This window comes from Ammodytes marinus, assembly GCF_949987685.1.
Source record: "Ammodytes marinus genome assembly, chromosome: 12".
In the NCBI taxonomy this organism is placed as follows: Eukaryota; Metazoa; Chordata; class Actinopteri; order Uranoscopiformes; family Ammodytidae; genus Ammodytes; species Ammodytes marinus.
In genome coordinates this window covers 17061006-17082915 of record NC_137216.1, presented here as the reverse complement: position 1 = coordinate 17082915, position 21910 = coordinate 17061006, and the positions used below count along the sequence as shown (strand labels likewise).

The 21910-nt window shown below is 39.7% G+C and overlaps 1 protein-coding gene across 1 annotated transcript; it reads right to left on the bottom strand.

The window, feature by feature from the left end:
* Window positions 1-4193: 4193 nt before the first annotated feature.
* Window positions 4194-21652, bottom strand: xirp2b (xin actin binding repeat containing 2b). The gene is made up of 9 exons (XM_080038067.1): window positions 21556-21652; window positions 18799-18958; window positions 18167-18295; window positions 17442-17531; window positions 17103-17160; window positions 16925-17013; window positions 7111-16360; window positions 5613-5743; window positions 4194-5466 (listed from the first exon to the last, which is right to left on the bottom strand). The coding sequence occupies exons 2-8, from the start codon at window positions 18847-18849 to the stop codon at window positions 5652-5654; spliced, it is 9759 nt and encodes a 3252-aa protein (XP_079894193.1). The 5' UTR covers window positions 18850-18958; window positions 21556-21652; the 3' UTR covers window positions 4194-5466; window positions 5613-5651.
* Between the last annotated feature and the right edge of the window lie 258 nt (window positions 21653-21910).

The following is a 21910-nucleotide window of genomic DNA, read 5'->3' as shown; positions in this document are numbered from 1 at the left end:
AACAGTGTTGATGATCTGTGATAAAAGGTTGAAAATGGAATAAAGGAAAGCAAACTGCAGCAGAGGAAGGACAGTGAAAATATTTTAAGTTTTATATTTAGAACCAAAATTGCTCAGATATATTTGGAAGACAATTATTTGGTTTGGTTGCGTTTCTTTGATTTTGGTAATAATGCTGGTATGCTGTTACTGCTGTAATCCTGGAGTAAATAAGACAGAAGAATTGGACTTTTAACATGTCATACTATCACAATAAAGGGAATCTTAAAACCCTTTTCACCCTTCACTTTCCTTTATTTTCTTAGCTTTGCACCATCTCCTTTCATCCAGTCATCATCTTATCCCTTCTCCTCCCCTCCCTTCTCCCTCCCTCTTCTCACTTAATATTTTTTGGCCTCATATTAAGTGAAATTAAATTTGTATTTGTCTGAATGTTGCATTTTCAGATTAGAATCTATAAAAACTACACAGTCTCGTTGGGCCTCCCACTGCACATTTAATGATTCTCTTTCTAAAGTTGGTAATATAAGGACAACACTGGACTGGTACACCTGGTAATACGTTTTGAGAATGTACCCATGAGATTGGAGCAGTTTATCCAAGATGTACTGTATGCATATACTTTGACGTACTAAATGAGCATATTAACGTCAACTTTTGTTTGTATGTGTGAAGAATTAGTAGTCAACATATTTGACAACATATAAAAGCCTTGTGCTCATCACAGCCCATACAATAAAAGTGTTTTTAATCAGCCTGACTTTGGCTTAAAGGAAAACGCAAAGAGTCTTCAGTATTATGCATTGATAATATACAGTATAGCTAATTTCTGTTCGAACAATTTATTTTCAATACGCCAGGAGATGGCTGCGTTATTTATATGCTAGTGTGTGATAAGTAACTTGCCTTTTGGCATTCTCAAATAGGTCAGGAGATGTTACACATTTCTTAGTAAATAGTATGTCAAGCTGTGCTTTTAGAGAACAGAAAGAGCTGCCAGAAACACAGCATGAAAAGGAGCTGTGAACATTTAAACCCATTATTAGTTAGAAATTATGTTATTTATAATTTACTTTGCACATACAAGATGTCTTTATGACATATATCTTATGCTTTTAAAGTATCCAATATCTTCAAAGATAGCACAGAGCATTAGGCATTGAATCAATTATCTCTAGCAATTGCCTTATTCTGTTGGATAATATTATAACTTTTTTCTTTTCCATCAACTTCACACAGGCCTGAGACAATAGGCATTTTTTCAAAACAAAAGCTAAGTACAAACATACACTGACAGCATATGAATAAATGCTGGACATAAGCCCAGAGTAACAAGGGACACTGACTAAGCAAAGATACAGTACAGGGATTAAGGCTTTAAACTCTCCAGACAGATTACACTTTACAGCAATGTGATTAGTGTCACAGTAAGCTGGTCACAGACACGTGGAGTGAGACTATGAGCACAAGCTCTGACTGCAGCAAACAAATGAACCAAAAAGATGCCTCAGACACACAGGCAGGCCTGGCATAGGGCGTCACTTACTCCACCAGCAGATGGACATGTAATGGAAACCATCATGTGGTTGAATAAAGAAGATGATTAGCGTGCGATCCAGATAATGACCTAAAATGTCCTGCTAATGGCAGGCAGCGAGAAGAAATTGCAGCTTGTTCCAGAGCCTTCTCGCACTCATGACTTTGAACACTTTAAAGCTGTTCTCATTAATTTCATCCCATTATTTGCTGCATGGTTGGTAGTAGATAGGTGGAGGGCTGGAGTCAGAAATAGATTAAGATTGTAACCAAGCTCTATACCTCAAAGGGTCAAAGATAAAGTAAAACGAATAACATGCACCTATATAATTACTCATTTAATAGATGAACAAAGGGATTTTTTTAGGATTATGTTTTTTGCTGAGATGCTTTTTAACAGCAAAAACTGCATCTAGATTGTGTGCACTTTTTTATGGAGATTTCCACGACCTCCTCATGCATGCAAAAACACGTTCCCACTGAGCTTGATCTCACCCAAAACTTCATCAGACTACACAAAACATCACCAGAGATTGTCTTTGACTCAGAAGTGTACAAAAAACGTCAGAGCTTTTCCATTTTCAATTTCTTAGTGTTGCAAGTGAACATTAACATCAAGTCTGACACACCGAGCATCAGTGACCTAAGATAAATAATAATATTTTTACAAACTGACCCCCATAGAGAGAAGGAACCTAAAGCAACATTTAATCTATCCTTGACGGAATAAGTCTTAAATTAATCAGTCAGGTCCAAAATCAGCATACATTTTTAATTTAGGCATTTTCTTTAAAGAGGCATTAGCACTATGCAATATGATGTATGACAGGAAAGGAAGATGATAGGGAAAGCCTTTCAGAGAATTAGAATTGGTCAATCCACCGGTGTAAAGTTTGATTGGCTGCTGCTGTGTAACTTGGGCGCCTGCACCTCTCAACCTCCTGCTCAACCTACGCATTTCTGAGAACAGAGGTGACAGCCCTCATAGACCAGGACTGGAGATCAGTTTGTGCTAAAAGGGGATCGAGCCAAAGTAGCTGCATCACTGAAGACCCACGCGGGTAGCCTAAAGCTGAAATGGACCGAGGTAGGCAGCGGTCAGAGCTGCCCAAAACATTACCCGGGACACCCGGAAACCTGCTGATGATGATCGGCGCACGGTGAGATGAGATCCCGGAAGGACAGATGTTATCTGCGGGTAGGCGAAATCTGCTAACAATGCAGAAATGACCAAAAATAAAAAGAATAAGTAGAACCACCACATCGCACAGCATAACGTTAATATAGGTGCAGCTCAACACGCAGCCATGTACGACAGAGAAAAGCAAAACGCGTCCTTGTTATTCCTACCTCACTCAGTGTCTCCATCCTACTCAGACTTGCTGGTCCTGATGATACGCTGCTGCTTCGCTCGAGCATCCCCCTAAAGCACTGTTACTCGAATGGAAGAGGGGTGGAGGACGGGATGCCACCGGGGCTGACGTGCCGCCTGACGAGACACAGCTGACCAATCAGAGGGTAGTCCGATGGATTCCTCACCAATCCGCTCAAAGGGAGAAAGTTAGGAGTACGCGCAGGCAGTAGCAGCAAGGTAGATTGAGGCTGTGAGAGAATTTTCGCGCAAACTGTGAACTGTTATACACACGAGACGAACACAGAATCCGGTGCAGCTGGTAAAGCATCCACACGCTAAATAGTTGTATGGGCTAAAAAAAAAAGTATAGGCTAGTGTTTATTGTTTACTATACTATACCTGCAGACGTAGCCTATCTCTCCACTAGGCCTATTTATTTTTAGGCTACAATTCTATTATTATCTAGGCCTATATATATATTTTAGTCAAATATGATTGTGCTCAAATAGCCAACGTTTCTTAACAAAGAAAAGTCATGAGAATAATATTAGAAATAATGAGAAAAACCTGAAAAGATAAACAAAATCATAAAATGCAATTTTTCAGTATAGGCCTCAACAGAATGTTGTAATATGTAGGCCCTAGGATACATATGTTGCAGCTGTAGGTCTATAAGGTAAACTGCACCATAATAAGTTTGTTGCTAGCTCTCCAAATTCAAATAATTGTATAGGCTACTGATTCACATGCTAAGACTAGCCTTTGACATAAAAACACAAATACATCTTGCGTCTTGTGTTTTTAGGTAAAAGTCCCCTAACGGTGTGCTATGCTCATGGATGTACACATTGAGGAGCGGTAAGAGGATGAGTAACCACATTTACACAAATCCCAAATGTATTTTAGACTGTTTATTTCCTCTGCTGTTGACATTGACACTGCATGTGTTAAAGCTTGCCCCTCATCTGCTTTTGTTCAAATGCTGAATTGTTTTCATGGTCTACTGTCTGTACACCTGCGGTTTGAGCTTCAAAATCCCCTCCACGGTGGGGATAGCCTGTAAAGGAGATTATACTGGGATCTGCTAACCTGTTCTGGTCTCCTGTAGGCTGCTTCAACCTGACAAGCTCTGTGACAGTACTTCTTCTGTGAGTTTGAAATTGATGAAATTTGCGTTCATCAATTTCATTTAAGGTTACATACACTTTCAATGAGACAAATGCAACAGTTAAATTCAATATTTATTGCCCATAGATCAGCAATAAAGTAAGTGAACTAGCCTGACAGAATGACAGAATCAGGAATTTTATTGTACAAAGCGAGGTATAACTGTCTAATCTAAACAATCATATTTTTCAATCAAAAATATGTGTGTTTCAAAATAGGATACAAATGTCCAAAACAAACATGGTTATCACCAAATCACTAGTTTATATTATATACTTTCAATATTATAAATAAAATTATTCCAAGATGCTTTTAGTAGTAGGCACACCAGGTGCTAAAAAAAGGTAAATGCAAAAAATGTTGATATGTTGAAAGAAAAAAGCCCTGACAAAATAATAAAACAGACTGAAACTATTTCCATGAACCAGCATACTGTACAGTAGCAAAAAAAGGAGTGGATTGTACAACCAATTCAATTCAGAATAAAATGAAAAGGATAAAAAAAAAATTTAAATGTCAAGAAGCCAACCCTGAAAAACTGATTAATACCATAAACATGATTTGTCATTATGCTGCTTCTAACCACAATGTGATTATGGCAGTTGTTTTAGCAGTTAAAGTTTTAGAGTCACATTTGATTTGATCCTGGAGCATCAAATATCAAAATATAAAATAGGTGTGACCTTCTGAAAATCAATAAAAATAAAAATTGTATTGAATAAATGACAAAATGCACACAATTTACATCTACTTTCCATACTTTGTCCACATCTATTTCTCCACTTCCTTTTACAGTTCCAACTGACTCCTTCAACCTGTACACAGTATACACTTTCCTTTCCTTTCTTACTTTTCATGTTCCCCTTTAAATCACTTAACCGCATGACCTTCAGCCAAACACTTCCTTCTTCTTTGCTAGTATCTTATTTTACCACTTGTTCCTTCATGCTTCTCTTTTGATGTACTTAACTAATCTTTGTAGTTGGGTCACTTTATTTCAAAGGACACTTCTGGGAATAGCCTTTCTGTGTTGGTGTATGGGGGACTTGGGGGAGTTATCTGGAGGGGGCCACTGTGGTTTGGTTAGCTGAATGTCTTCTTCTATTTTAAAGGCTTTCTTTGGGGGATCGGTCTGTGGGGGCCATATGACAGAAATTCTGCTGCAGTGTGGTTTGCCTTCATTACACGTTTTTATAATTTCGTTTTCACCACTGTGGTTTTTTTCTACTGAACTTAAGCTGCTCATGGAATATCTCCATTCAAGTGTCTCGTCTGGGGGGATGGGTCCACCACTTCCTGTAGGAGGTTTCTGCCCAAGTCCATAATTGTAATTCCCTTTTGACTTGAGGAGTTGTTTGTAATGGTGTAAACAGTAGAAATGTCCATGGAAAGAGACGTAGTTTCCCAGGCTATGAGAAAAAAAAAATTCAGCACATCAAAACCATAAAATAGTTCCTTCTTTATGTAATTGAAATTCCAAGATATTTACTTATTAATAATGAAATGTACAGTGGTGCCCATGGTGACCATTGTTTTGAATGAATGTCATGTTTACCTTAATTTATTCCTGCAGTGCTCACAGCAGAAACAGGATTTATGGTACTTTTTTTTGTCCACTATCAGAGCATCCATCGGATAAGCCCTCCTCCGACATAACGTACAGAGCTCCGACTTCGGAACATGAACCTGTTTAAGGAGATAAAATGTAAATTATCAGATGTTTTCCTCCATGTGAAGAGTATTTCCTTTGGGATGCCTCACAATGCAAAAAGCACGGCATTTCTTTACATTTATTATTACATTTAAACTTGCAATAGCTTATGATTGTATTCATAAAAAGGATGCGGCATGCTTATTCGTTCCAATAACAAATGTACGAATGGTTGAGGGGATTTTTCCTCTGGATTTAATTTTTCACTCATCTACCTACCTACACACTTCCGTGCACAGATATCCACGCATCTCTCAACTGCTCTTTGGAAGTGTTTGTGAACAATACAAATAAGCTTTAATTTGCGTAACTGCCCTCAGGAAGCATATATTATAATATTTGTGTTGAAAAGGTACATTAGGGGGGCGCCCTTAGCTCAGTTGGTAGGGTGTCACCCCCCCCCCCCCCCCCACACCCCCGGGCCGGGACCAGCAGCAGACCCGGGTTCGATTCCCGCCCGCGGTCGTTCCCTGCATATCACTCCCCTCTCTGCCCCATTTCACCTCTGTCTCTATCAATAAAGCATGAAAAATATCGTAAAAAAAAAGAAAAAAAGGAAAGAAAAGAAAAGATAAGGTATATTGGGCCGGTTTCGCAGACATGGATTAAGCCTAGTTCTGGACTAAATTGTACTTTCAATGGACAATCCCCATTCAAAATTATATTTAGTCCAGGACTAGGTTTAATCCATGTCTGTGAAACTGGCCCATTATGTGCTGGCTTCATTCTGGTCCGCTGATGTACAGCCTTTTGAAAATGTATTAGGCCTGCAGTGCTTATTAGGATGAAATAAACCAAGTATGTTAAGAATGACATAAGCCTTATTACAAGCATTGCACAAAAAAACTAACTAATTTGATTCAAGGCTGTCCCGCACCACCCCCACCCCTGGTTGGAAGCTTAAAAAAGCTAGTTATAAGTAATAAATATTTGAGATTTGTTTTGTCAAATTGTTCCCAATGTCAACAATGAACTTTTCAAATTCAAGTATGCAAAGCTATGCTGTAAACACTGTGTTCAGAAATAGAGTAAGCTAAAAACCTAAGCCATGCTAGCAGGGTGGATCTTTCGATGCTGATGTCAGTTGATCAGTGGGTCCAGACTTTGGTCTAGACTAAAATATCTCGACTACTTGGTTGGTTGATGTCCAAACCCCCACAAAATGAATGACAATCCCATCAGCCTATATGGGCAAATTAGTAAATGATATCATGCTAAAACCCCTAAACCTCCACAATTCACACAATGCAGTATTTAACACAGCACAGATATTCAAAGGAAACCCATCCATCCATTGCCCATGCCATTAGTTTCTGTTGTTTCATGCTCTATAGGTCTTTACCAGACGAGACAATCTTTGTCTGTTGTGACACCACTTGCGACGTTGACTCCTCCGAAACAGTGTAGCCAAGACTCTTGAAAACTGTCTCGCTCTCTGTCCATGTTTCGTGGAAATTCTTCAGCAACTTCTCAGTGGCATCGTCATCATAGTTTTCTGTTTGTCTCGCAGCAGCAGCAGCTTTAGTTCTAACGGCATCAGCATAGGAGAAAGGAGCCTGTTGGATTGACACACTCTCAGAGTGCTCAGTGACAGCTGTCCTTGTTCCGGTGACCTTGTTACCGAACTCATCAACATTTGAGAAATGTTCTGTGATAGATTTGCTTACAGAGAGTGGTTCTGCTGGCAGAGTTTCTTTCTCATTTTTCTGCAGAGGGAGGGGTGTGCTTTGCCGTGAGCCTCTCTTTGTCTCTTGAGGACTTTCCCTCTTTGAAGTGTCTGATGTTGTTTCACTCAGGCTTGAGACAGGCTCCTCCTGATCCCTCTTCTCTTCCCCGAGTAAGAAACTTTGCTCACCCAGTTCAAAAACATTTTTTATAGCATGTATGTCAAAAGATGGCATTTCCTGTCCCAGGATGTTCGATATCTCTTTGCAATCGGGGCCTTCAGTGTCAGTAATCTCCTTTTTGACATATAATTTTTCTTCGGGTGACTCAAATTTGTTTACAAGACCAGACAAGTCTGCCCTGGGAAGCTCCTCCTTTTCTTCGTTTTTATTTTCTGCCTCGCACTCCTCCATGTCTGGGCCCAGTCGTTCTGGAATAGCAATCTGCTCCTTTCGCATATATGTCTTATTCATTTCAGCCTTCCGAGCTTCTTCAAAAAAGTCTCTCTTTTCTTTGACAGATGCAGATGATGCCTCTGAAATATCTGCATCTTCCAGAAGATCATTTTGACACAATGGCATGCAGGAGTCAGACTTACTTTGTGTTTCATTTGCTTTCAAACCCTCATACATAACAGCTTGATCTTGTTCCACATGTGCAGTATTTATATCAGCCTGCTGAGCGTCTCCAGATAAACTATTTTTGGGCTTTTCTGTTGCAATCCATGTCCCTGAAGCCTCCACAAATTGCGACTCTATTTTGATTTGCCGATGGAATGATGCAGGTGATTCAACAATCTCTGATTTTTTCTCTGAGATTTGTTGAGGAAATTGTGGTGGTGGGGTGACCCCACGAGAGAGCTTTGCCGTTGTGTCTTTGAGTCGAGCCAAATTTTCAGCTTTGTCAAAAGTTGGTGAAGGTGTGATTCTAGTGAGACGTGAGTTTGGAGTGTCACACCTTCGGAGTGGCGGTGTGGGAGGCGTTGGTGGCCTGTGCAACAGGGTAGGTGATGGAGTAACTCTCTGGGGGGAATCAGTTCTTCGCGTGGATTCGATGGTAATAAATGTTGGGGAGGGAGAACGCATCCTCAATGATGGCGAGGGAGGTCGAAGGTCAACAGACTTGCACTGGCTCACTTCTTCCTTCCTTCTTTCGTGGGATGTCTTTTTCCTGGTTTGTTTCTCAATTTTGGCAGAACCAATACTTATCTTGGATATTGTTTGCGTTACCCCTCCAGATTTCTCAGAAACTGACTCACATTCATGCTTCTCCACTGTCTCATTATCTTCTACACACATTTGTTTAGACTCTGCTAGTGTCTTCACATTTGAAATAATTTCATTTTGTTCTGACTGGCCTGTCACTGTAATTGGGACAACCCTACTTTCTTCTGGTGGTTCCTCTGCACTCTGCTGGATACCTGTCACTCCTTTCTTTTTTTGCTTTTGAACTGCTTTTTGTTGGTGGGAATTTTGATCGTCTTTGCTCTCTGTGGTAATGACTTCTTTCTTAACTTGAATGTGCTCTTCTTTAATACTTTTGTGAATTTGGGCGACTGAAATTGTTTCCTGAGTTTGGTGAGATATTTCAGATGATTCTGTCTTGGTTTCTGTAATGCCTATCTTGGATTCTGTGGAAACATTTTTAGTTTTGGATTTTTTGTTTTTCTTCTTCCTCTTTGCTGGGGTTGGAGTTTGTGGTTGGCTGTCAGTTATGCTTACAGTAACAGCAGGCATAGAGGAAATCACTTGCTTTATCTCTGTCTTTGCTTCTTTAGGTTCACTGATCACTTTCACCTCAGTCACCTCCTTCAGTTTTGTATCAACACTCACATTGGACATTTTTGTCTCTACTTGCTTTTCCTGCTTCTTCTTATTCTTAACCTTTTGGTTTTGTTTGCCTGATTCCCCATTTGAATTGACACCTGGCATTTCTGTTTGCATTGGCTGTACAGAAACATTCTCTTTGCTCTGGGTAGAAGAATGATCAGTTTTCTTCTTATTATCGCGCTGTGGTGATTTGGCCTTGATTACATTTTTGTCTGTAGTGACATTTTCTTTTTTCAGGGACTGGTTGCAAAGGTTATTGGCTGATTCTGGTGTACTGTCGTCTTTTGCCTTATTGTTCTCAGATTGTACTTTGCTTGATTTAACATTCTCCTCAGGGGTGACAGCAGGTTCAGGCTTTAACATTTCAACAGGGATTTTTACAGAACACATTTCATCTGCCTCCTTTTTCTCTAAAGATTTTTTCGAGCCCTTTGTTTTCCGATTTTTTGGATCTTTCTTTCCTTCAGCCGTCAAATTTTCAGTTTTTTCAACATCAGTGATTGAGGTCTGGAATTTGTCAACCATGACGGACTGAGCAGATTGCATGGAGGAAACAGACACTGTTTTCTGTGTAGTCGTATGCATCTGCTGTCTTACAGCTGAGACAGATGAGGTCTTTTGAACGGAGACAACCTTGGATGTCTCATTAGAGACAATTTCCTTTTTAGCAGATGATATAATGTTTGAATCTGTGAACATTTTTTCATGATTAACTCTGACATTGCTCTGGTTGGTATTTGAGACCACAGCATTTTTGGATAAATCAAAGGATCGGGAGTCGGAATGAACAATAAGTGATTTCTTTTCAGCACTCTCCTGTTCGTTGTCTGCTGTGTTGTTAATTGACTGTTCTGTATCTTTGTTGGAAAGCATTTCAAGAGCAGCAGTAACTGATTCATGTGTGTAAGTGGGTGTTGGAGTGGTTGGGGGAGTGCTTTCCTCCTTCAGCTTCCGGAAATTTCCTTCTGCTTTCATTAATGGAGTGTTAAATTTACTCATTTGTGCTCTCATGAAAGGTGTAGGAGACGGGGGAGGGGTGAATCTGACAGGAGAGATGTAAACTTTCGTCAATGGCTGTGGTGATGCAGGCAGTGGGGGGATTTCACTGAAAACAGTTCTTGATGTATGTGTTGTTGTTTTCGATTGGTTTTGGCTCATTTTGACCACTTTCTCTGATGTAATCTCCACCTGTTGTGTTTTACTGAATTCCATTTTAGGCTCCAGCTTCGGGACCGGGCATAAAGCAGGAGCTTTCACCTTTTTTATCTTTTTTGCTTTGGCTGTTGAAGGAATAATTGTCTGTGCAGGCATCCTCTCCAGTTCTTGTTGAGATGGAGGAGGTGGGAGGAAGTCCTGCTCACTGGTGAGAGGTGGTGGTGGAGGAGGAAGGTGATCAATGTCAGAATCAACTGAGGGAGGAGGAGGAGGAAGGTCACTGTCTAGCAATGGTGGAGGAGGGAGAGGCAGATCCGGCTCTGGTGTTTGTGGTTTTTGGATGAAAACATTAGTTTTTACTTTGATTTTATCTACTTTTATCATTCCTTTAGGATTAGATTTAAGATTACGAAACTCTGTCTTTAGTGTTTTGATACCGTGGTTTTGGGTAATTGTTTTATGTTCCACCACAGTTTTTGATTGCTGTGAAGACTGCTCCACGGACCTAGCCGTTGTTCTAACTATTTCAGTTTCATTAGAAATAGAGTGATTTTCTGTTGATGTTTCAACTAATTTAGCGGTCTTTATCTTCTGTATGTTCCTCTTTGCATCAGCATCTAGGTTTTTAACTGGAGGGCTCTGCTTAACTCTAACTCTTCTGTATGCTCCAAGTCGGACTTTGGGAGTTTCACGTTGGGCTGTTTCCAACAAAGATTTAATGGTGCCTTTAACATCACCCTTTATCACTTCTTCTTTCTCCAGCTGGGTTTGATCCTGTGTTTCATATAAAGACTTGATTGACATCTTGACATCACCTTTAAATTCACCCTCAAGGCTTAGGTTCCTTTGCATACTCGGCGAAGGTGGATGCTCCATTAAGAGCTGAATCGTTCCTTTGACATCTCCCTGAACATCTGATTCCTGTTGACAAATTCTCCTCTCACAGGAGGCATCTTGTAAACTTTGCATTGCTATGCGAATATCCCCCCTCACAACTTCCTCCTTTTCAACTTCCTTGATCGCTTGCTTTGCTAGCTCCAGAGATTTCAGGGTGGCCTTCACATCCCCAGGAACTAAGTCCTCAATGGAAGCTTCAACTATGCTTTTTGTTGATTTCTCAAGAGATCTTAGAGTCCCTCTGATATTTCCTCGTACAATATCTGGCTTCTCCACCTCCTTGTACTGCCGCTGAGCCCTCTCAAGGCACCGCAGAGCTTTTGGTATATTGCCTTTAACCACCTCTTCTTTCTCTACAACCACTGTCTGATTTGTTGATTCAGACAATGAATTTAAAGTAGCTCTCAAATTACCTTTGACAATCTCCTCTGTCTGGATTCTCTCCTGAGAGAATGTTGGCTCTGACATGAAAACTTTCACCGTATTGTGAACATCACCGGGTATAACATCCTCCACTGTACGCTCAATTTGCATTTGATTGCGACTTAGGATCTGTTTTGTGCCCTTGATGTCGCCGCCAATGATTTTCTCTTTTTCTTCTGTGCCAGACGGGGTGTCATCAGGTTCTACATGGAGCTGTTTGAGATAGTCGAGAGCCCCAGATTCAATGCAAGTTGAGAAGAAGTTCACATGTCCTTTTTCTGATTGGTCAACTTTTATCTTCACTGCCTGATCTGAATTGTCTAAACTCGACAGTTTTTGAAGAGTGCTACTTATATCCCCTCTTATGATGTCCTCTTTTTCAATATTAATACCCTCTTGTTTATTGAGAAGGGAATATAATGTCATCTGCACATCTCCTTTCTCGTCCTCCTGGATGAGTATTCCATGTTTTGCTGACCCACCCTCATCAAAAAGGTTGTTTATGGCTTCCCGAATGTCCCCTCGTAATATCTCCTCCTTCTCAATATTGCTGTCTCTCTCTTGGTTGAATAGTTGATGCACTGTTGAACTGATATGACCCTTTTCTTCTGAATCTATTACTATCTGCTGCTCATTTGTTTCCGTTCTGTTCAGTAGGTTCATCATAATAGTCTGCAGATCTCCTCTGATGACATCCTCTCGTTGAATCTCCGGAGCCTGTTTATTCATTAGCTGGTATTTTGCCATCCTAACGTCACCAATTTCATCCGTTTCAATGAGAATTCCCTTTGACTTTACCATTTTCTGACTATAAAGTTCCTCAAGAGTTCCCTTGACACTCTTTCCCAGGATTTCAGTCTTCTCCATTTTTGTCTCATTAAAGTTGTTGAATGGCGTTGTTTCAAAGAGCCATCTTGTTGTCCTTACGTCCGCTTTAGAAATCTCCTCTGGAGTGGTGATTGGACGATCATCATCCTCATCTACCTCTTTAATGTGGTCAAGAGGATTTTTCTCAAAGAGCCAGACTGATTGTTTGACATCTCCCTTTACAACCTCCTCCTGTTTAACTGTTTCAATCAGATCTTCAGAGCTCATGCTTCTTATTTTGTCAATGGACTGGGTTTCAAATCTCCATTTCGCACTCCTGACGTCACCTTTTTGTATTTCACTCACATTAACAGTTCGAATAGATTCCTCTGAAATGTCAGACTCAAACCGATCTTTGTTCATCCTAACATTGCCTCCTTGAATATCATGCACAGTTTTTATCAGAGCTTTCTTTTCTTCAGCAATCCTGTCAAGGGGTTGTGTCTCGAATTTCCACTTGGCAGAGGTAACATCTCCTTTTTGCACATCCTGTTGTGTGACAGATTTAATTATATAAACCTCCTCTGTATCCTTGATAGCATCAAGCGGCTTGGTTTCAAACAACCAGCGGGTTCCAATGACATCTCCTCGTGCAACCTCTTCACTTGTGACAGTGGTGACCTCGTGGTAGAGGCCCTCTTTGTCTTGAATGGCATAAAGAGGCTGATTTTCAAACATCATGGTGTAATTGCTCACATCGCCCTTCTCATCTTCATCGCGGATAATTTTTTGCATTTTCATTATCTCTGTATCCTCCCGAATTTTATCTAAGCAGGTGGTCTCAAAAATGAAACGGCCCTTATCTACATCTCCTCCTTGTACATCATCCACTGTGCGGCTGCTCAAAGATTCCTCTTGGCTATCATGTATTGTATCTATGGATTGGTTTTCAAAGAGCCATTTGCAGTTCACCACGTTTCCTCTTTGTATGTCTTCACTCTGATCTCTCTTGAGCTTTTCCATTACTTCTTCAGTTGTAGAAGTCATGATATCTGATGTTTGGTTTTCAAAAATGTGCTTCTTCCTTGACACATCTCCAGATGCAATGTCTATCTCAGTGACACACTTAAAAGAGCCCATTTCGCCCCCAGTGATGTTCTCCATTTTCTCTGTCTCATAGAAAAAACAAGCCGTTCTTACATCTTTTCCTCTAATGTCCTCTTGATTCACAGTGCATGTTTTCAGGATGGTCTCTGTCTCATCGTGGATAGTATCAAGTGCTTGTGTCTCAAAAAGCCATGTGCAGGTTTTGACATCACCCTTTTGCATTTCTTCAGATTCATTTTCACTCTTCACCTCCACTCTGTCATAAAGGATGTCCATTGGTTTTGTCTCAAATAGCCACTTGCAGGTTTTAACATCACCCTTCATGACCTCAAGATTTGTATTTGTTTCCACAACCTCTTCATCTTCAACATTGCTGAAGTACTTAATACCATCAAGAGGCTGTGTTTCGAACAACCACTTTGCAGTTTTAACATCACCAGACTCTATTTCTTGTTTTGATATCCCCTTGATAATTTGGTATTTATCAATACTTTCCCCAAACTGGTCAATTGGACGTGTTTCAAACATCCACTTACACGATGTGACATCCCCTTTCACCACCTCTTCACGGCGCACTGTTTTCACCTCATGGAAGTGCCCTGAGCTATCTTGCATGGCATAGAGTGGAGTAGACTCAAATAGGTTTTTATTTGTTTTTACAGAACCAGATGTTACACCCTCTATGAAAATCCTTTGAGATTCATCCCTCCAGTTAAATTCTGTGTTCTCAAATATTTGCTTGTAGTTTGAGACATCCACCTTATCAATTTCTTCCATGTCGATCGTTCTGATGACTTCCTTTTTTTCCTCTCTAATCTGCTCCAGTGGCTGGCTTTCAAACCGCCATTTCTGATGTCTAACATCACCCCTTTCCTCATTAAGTGCTTCTAACTTTCTCAATTTGCCCACCTCTGCAAGCTCTTTCATCTCCTCAGTTGGATTCATTTCAAAGAAATGTCTGGCTGACCTCACGTTACCTGCAATGATTTCCTCTTTTGCCAAGGGCAGATCATTTGAATCGTCTTTTAGAGTATCCATTGACTGGGTCTCAAATGCCCAGCAGTTCTTGCGAACATCCGCCCTGCAGCTTGTGCCATCTTCCTGTGTGAGGTCATCTTCAATATTCACAGTGCGAGTAACTTCTTTCTTTTCCTGTCTTATGTGCTCTAGAGGTTGACTTTCAAAGCGCCACTTTTGGTGCCTCACATCCCCTGAAATTTCTTCATTTACTCTTGCCTTTTGAAGTTTTCCGACTTCGGGTCCAGTTTTCCTCTCTGCTTGAGGGCTGCTTTCAAAATAGTGCCTCGCAGATCTAACATTGCCCCCGATAACTTGTTCAAGTGACTGAGCTCTCACATTTGAGTCATCCTTTAGAGAATCCATTGGCTGGGTTTCAAATACTAAGCAGTGTTTGCGGACATCAGCTCCAGTGACCTCTTTATTCTCCATTGTTGAGCTTTCCCACTCAACGAGAGAATTTATTGTTTTTATCTCAAACAACCACCTTCCCCAGTCTCCCTTATTGCTGTCCTCCATGGAAAGACTACACACAAGTTTCAAAGATGTAGGCTCTCTGTTGGTCATGTCCAGGGGTTGGGTATCGAAAAGCCATCGTGATGCAATGGAGTTCTCTAATTCAGTTTCAATTTTACGCACAGACTTAATCTCCAGCATTTGGCTTGATTGTCCCATAATGATGCATTTAAACTGAGTGTCAAAGGTGCTTGTTACAGTTTTCACTTCATCATTAATTTCCTCTAACACTGACCTTAGACTCAACAGGTGGCTCTCATCAATAGTCTCGGTATGCCCAAGACTTTCCATGTATTTATTGTCAATCATGTAAATGGTTGCATTTCCATCCTCCTCTGTGAACACAATCTCTTTTGTTAAATCCTCCTCCTTATGCATTTTATTTAGAGTGTCCATTGTTTGGGTTTCAAACAACCATGCTGCACCACGGACATCTCCTTTATCGAATTTGTTGAATTTGTTTTTATATTCTGTCGAGTTGATATTGTGTGAACCCATCTCATCCATTTTCTTGGTCTCAAACATCCATGCTGTGCGTCTCACATCCTTTCCAACAATGATCTCCTGTTGAGCTATTTTGTTGGTGTCATCTTCCTCTTCAGGAATTTCATCTTTAATAGTGTCCAATGGCTTATTTTCAAACATCCAACGCATCGCTTGCACCTCCCCGGGAAGAATTTCTTCCCATTCCCCATTTTCTTCATCAGCGATGTCATCGGGACTACAATCTTCATCCTCATACATGTATTCATATCTCTCTTGCTGGTTGTTCTCAATTTCACTGTAATCATTGTAGTACTCCTGCTCAATATTCTTACGAACCTCAGGATGAATATGCTTGTAAAGACGTTTGAGCTCGTTCATACTCTTCTGCTTGAAGTAATCCTCTTTCTTGACTTTGTATCTGGAGGCGTTTGCTGGTTCTGGAGGCTCAGGTGAGTAATAGCACGCTGGCATAGTTTCAATGTCTGATGGCATTTGTAATAAGTCCGGAGGCGGGGGTGGAAGATAGTCAGAATCTTCAGCTGGAGGGGGTGGGAAGTCTTCATAATCCATCTCTGCAGCCGATAGGTCTTCTGTGGCCTCAGTAGCGAATGATTCATTCACCTCAGTAGTCACTGTGTTGTTTTGTGTCACATTTGAGGACCACTTAGATCGATTGATGTCACGTTCAATCTTTTTAAGGAACAAAAATTATATTTGTGGGTAAATAACCAAAAATACACCTCAAGGCACAGCTATTTATACATTACATTTCACCTTGTTGTGAAACTTTCAGATATGCTGTAAACAATTAGATAATAAAACATAAATAATCTTATATAGCAGAACCCCTGTCAGTCAAAGGTAAATGTTACTGTATAAGTTGCTCTGTTATTATACTATTTGCCACCACAAATCATTTATAACCCTTTAGATCCTCATGAAATCAAATCCAGTGGTTGATACAATTCATGGGCAGCATTTTTTATGTATCAATTCAAAATATTGAACTAATGTACCTCTCTATATAGAAATATATTTGTGTAATAAATAGGTTTACAGACGAGAGGTTCACAGTGACTGCCAGTAACAACAGGTTTCGCCAAATGAACCAGGACTAAAATCATGCAGACTTATAGACTACACATACTGTATTCACCATCTCAAATTCCACTTTATAGATTCTTAAATGCCCTTAAATTGAGTTTTCTTCATCTTAATTCTTTTTAAATACACAAGTGAAACTGAAATGCTTACCTTCACTGTTTTCTGTGCAGCAGCTTCCTCTATTGATCTTTCAAAGCGATCCCTCAGTTCTTTTGTTGTATACCTGGGACAGTCCTCTTCTAAAAATATATTAGTATAAAGGCAGGCCGTACATTAGTTAGGCAGTGACAGTGTATACGGCAGAGAAAATATCTGAAAAATATCATACCTGTTTCATTTTGATCGTTTTCATTACTGGATTCCACGTGGTTGTCGCTGTATGACACCTGAGTATTTTCAAGATGAAATGGCAAACACATTTTGATAATGAATGAATGAAGGCATGAATGAATGAATGGATTCAGTAATTCAAACCAATATTTTTTCCATGAATGCTACATGTTTCCATTGAATAAAATGTTTTAGTCTTAGCCATACTGCCAGAGACTACTTACCAAGACAATGATTACACAAATCTAAGTGATCTCAAATCACATCAAACTTTTAATCAACAATGCAAATGCAATCCCTCCTGAAAAGAAACTAAATCACCAAAAATGTTAAGTACCATATTTTCTTGGTTGAAATGTAGCTGCTGACTGCCTGAGATGACGTGCCTGCTGCCACTGGACATTGCCACCTCAGAGTTTGACATTTCCTGTGAAGATGATGATAGTAGCTGTCAAAAACAGCGACAAATGTGTGTGATTGCTAAACAAACACGTACGCAGAGATAACACTTTCGGTCTCATTAATCCATATGGTAGCCTCAGATATGAGTTTACTCCAGTTTACTTTAAGGTCAATAGTAAAAAGTAAATAGTACCATGCAGAGAAGATGCTCAACCAGATTGCTCACCTCGCAGTCGTAAATTACTTATTACAGATAAAGGCAAGATGATAAAGAATGTGTCAAGCTGTACCACTGTACCATAGTTAAACAAGAACATTTATTATTTTCCATTGCATTTTTGATTATTTTCTATCTACTGAATGGACCGAACACGCGTGTTATGAAAGCACTTGAGGTTTTCATGAGAGTTGTTAGAAGTCTCAAGTCACATCTGCAACTAAAACCCACACGTTCTTCTATTAGTTAAATGGGAAGAAGGACCCTCACTGTTATATATATTCAGCCTCAATGTATTCATTTTACTTGCATATCTAATGCAGCCAGTAATGGAATGCTAAGTTAAAGGGTGAAAACAGAAAAAGTTACCATCCTTTGACAACAGTCAGCGCTTTCATGCTCTTAGCCTGATTAAATGTATGTATATTTTGTGTTTTACATACCTGCACAGTTCTGTGATGGAAATGGAACTGGGTTACATTGTGTGACGTTGCAGTTTCCTGGCTCTCAAATTGTCTCCTCACACTGGCAAGTCCACCGGGCAGAGAACAGACCTCCGACTCCTCCATGACCTAATGAAGCAGGAAATATCATTAGCTGCCTCCACTTCTACATGACCTGAAATCAAACGAATGCGTATTAGGGCTATTCTGTCTGTTATGTATGCAGTACAGGCCACTGTTCAACTAGTTGTATGTGCTCTCGCTCTCTCTATACAGACACATACAGTACATACACAAACTCACATTCATATGAGGGGAGTCTCATGTTTCCCCTCTATTTATATATGTACTTTATGTAACACTGCTGACCCCCTTCCCAAGCAGCAAAGCTTTCATCACCCCCACTAAGACTGCATGATAACACCAACAACAATTGTGACAATATCACCTCAGTGCAACTCAGCTACTGTGCAACCCTGTGCAGCAACAGGGAAACAAGCAAAGCAATATAATTGACCATAGAAAGGTTTTCTAATTACGCACATGTTCTATTTAATGCATGCAGGTCTGGCAGGTGCTTTAACTGCATGCTGTACTTTAAACAATACATGTCCATGTACACACTAAAGTACCACGCTGGGGATGGTGTTGTCGGCTTGCATGGAGACAGCTGCCTGGTACATGGCCTAACGTTCAGTGGGATGACCTCTGAGTCCACAGAGTGAATCCGGTTCCTCTGGTTCAAATCTTTCTCAGGAAGTCCTGTCCTGGTTAAACCTGCGCTGCCAGCAGCTACGACACAAATAGCCAATAAACTGTTAAAAATCATGCTGATGTCATCTTAATATTAAGAAGATCACACAATACTAAAATACAATAGCACTGCTGAGGTTGTCAGATTTCCTCTATGTTTGTACAGAGAAAGGCCACAGATGGTTTTAAAGTCGCTACCAACTTTTTTTTTCTTTTTAAGTTTCTTGACTTGTCAACATATAAATGCCTAATGGGGTTAATATGATCATCAAAGAGTTGGTAAGAGTAGTCATCAACATGTTTCCCTTTCATTTAAGACCTAATTACACTTTAATGTCTGGAATTGCATTAATCAACAGTCCAGAACAAAAGGAGCATTACCGTTGACCTGCAGTGAATTGCAGTGTGCTTAAAGAGGCAGTCAATGAGACAATAAACCCTTCCAACGGTTAACATTCACAGTCTATATGCAGCCTGTTGCTGATGCAACATTTTTGCATATGTTCAAGTATTCACACGTTTGTTCTGTTCTTGTTGCTGTGCAAATGATATGATGAAAACTAAATTCAGATTGTTTCGATGCTTGGAAGAAGTGCAGCATCAAATTCTTTATTAGTCTAACCATTTCTCTGAAAACGGAGAGCATATTGAAATGATTTATCTCAGCTCTGCTCTGTGGTGAATTAGAACTTCTTGGATCCATGTGAATATTCAACTCTTTGTAATATCAAGAATAATGTAAACAAAAAGTGCAAGACTGGTGATGTGAGACCAATTTCACGTCTGTAATATTATAGCTGGCAGCAAAGGACAAATCTTATCACTGCATATCATTTCTCAAAGTACTGAGAACTCATTAAACATCTTGATTTTGTTTCATCATTTCTTTAATTTACAGGTAGCTACAAGTGGTAAGCGATTTTGAAATAGGTTTATTGTGGATTAAACATCTTGTTAATGCTGCTCTATAAATTACATGGCAATAGCACAGTTTGTAACAACTATTGGTGCATGCACTGTTTAAAGCTGCTTTATTTATTCATTTTTGTAGCTAACCGGTCCACTAGTATAGTAAGACTTATAAGGGTACATAAATTAACAGTTAGTTAATGCTTGGTAAATGCTGAAATAGCATTAACTAAGCCTCAGCTCACTGTTAATAACTGCTTAGTAAATGCTTAATAATCATTAAGTAAGCATAAACTAACTGGTATGCTTAGTGAAGGCTTGACTAAGCATTAGTTAAAGGCCTACTTCACCGGTTTGAATATGAAGGTGTATTGAATTCTGAGATCCTATGTAGTATAAATGCGCAAAAAAAATTAAAATCGGTTCATCCTAACCTGAGAAAAGGCAGAAAGAGTGTTTTTTTTAACCCTATATTTCTCTTTCTCGTGACATCACATAAAGAGAAATATAGGGTTAAAAAAAACGTACTTTGTAAATATTACTGTGATGTCTTTTACTGTGTCATCACAGTAATATTTACAAAGTACGTTTTTTTTAACCCTATATTTCTCTTTCTGTGATGTCACGAGAAAGAGAAATATAGGGTTAAAAAAAACACTCTTTCTGCCTTTTCTCAGGCTAGGATGAACCGATTTCAATTTTTTTCGCACATTTATACTACATAGGATCTCAGAATTCAATACACCTTCATATTCCCACCGGTGAAGTAGGCCTTTAACTAGCATAGTTAATGCTTAATCAAACATTAACTCACCATTAATAACTCAGCATTAACAGAGTTCCTAAAATGAGACAATTACTTAACTAATACACTACACCTAGTTCAAGTCTTGACTATGAGTTTAACTCAATCCATCAAAGTCAAATTCTGCACTGCAGCAAACTCCAGTTGAGGTTTTGAGGGCATAGCATCTTAGACTGGAAATGATTGTGGTAGGACCTCAAATTTGTAGCCAAAAAAATCTTTCAACAGTCTTTGGCTATCTCATGACACGTTGGCGCAGCTCAAATAACAGGAAAGTGAAGCAATCTAGGCGCCATGCACTGTCAAAAATACATCAAGCCAATTTTAAACTTCACCATGAGGGTCATGTTTCTAAGTGAAATAAAGAAGAAAGCTTGTAGGTCAAGGTTTTCCTTTCTACATAGCCTACATTGATAACCTCGTGTTTGTGCCTTTAATTGTGATTACTCTGTATCCCTCATTTAATGGGTTAGCAGGCGATGAAGAAGTAGAGCGATATATCACCTAGAGGTACTGGCCTTGGAATAAACCGCTCAGCAGCTCAGAACTCCACGTATTTAAGATTAGTGAACATAATAAATCATATCTGTCCTTAAGCTTTAAACCAGAGTTATTTCAGTGTTTTAGGCAGTTTATTTTACTTGAGGTCTGACTTGCAAAATATATATATTTTGCTTCCTTCATCCTGTATTTTTCCAGTCATGTAAGGGTAGTGCACTCAGGATGAGTACAATTTTAGAGTAAAATGAAGAATTCAGTGGCAGTTTTTCTCTGCAGATATAAAAATGTCATAATGTAATAAAAAATAAAATCATCTAAAATGAAAAAAGGCAAGAAAGAATAATATAAAAAGCCAAAATCAATCACATCTTTCAACAAAATTGTTGACACAAACACTGCTGTCAGAGTGCCCATCACCTACCAGGTAAGTAGAATGGTTTATTGTAAAAAAATATGAACTCAGCAGGTAGAAATCCCACACAAAGGCCAATGCACCCCCGGCCTGCAGGGTCGATCCCAGCCAAAAGCAAATCCCAGTCTGTGTTGGAGTCCAGCTCCAGTACTATGTGTTAACCTCTGTCCAAAAAGCAGACAGTGACAGCTGATTTTATTTTAGACCCTCCGCCCACTTGAAAAAGATGGGCTTGGGGTGGGCTTTTCTTTTTTTGAGAGAGAGAGAGAGAGAGAGAGTTAGACCTCTGTTCCCCACCATGTCAACTTCCCAGAACATCCATATGGGAGTGCTTCCTGTGACTCCTCTTCAGATGCTTCTGTAC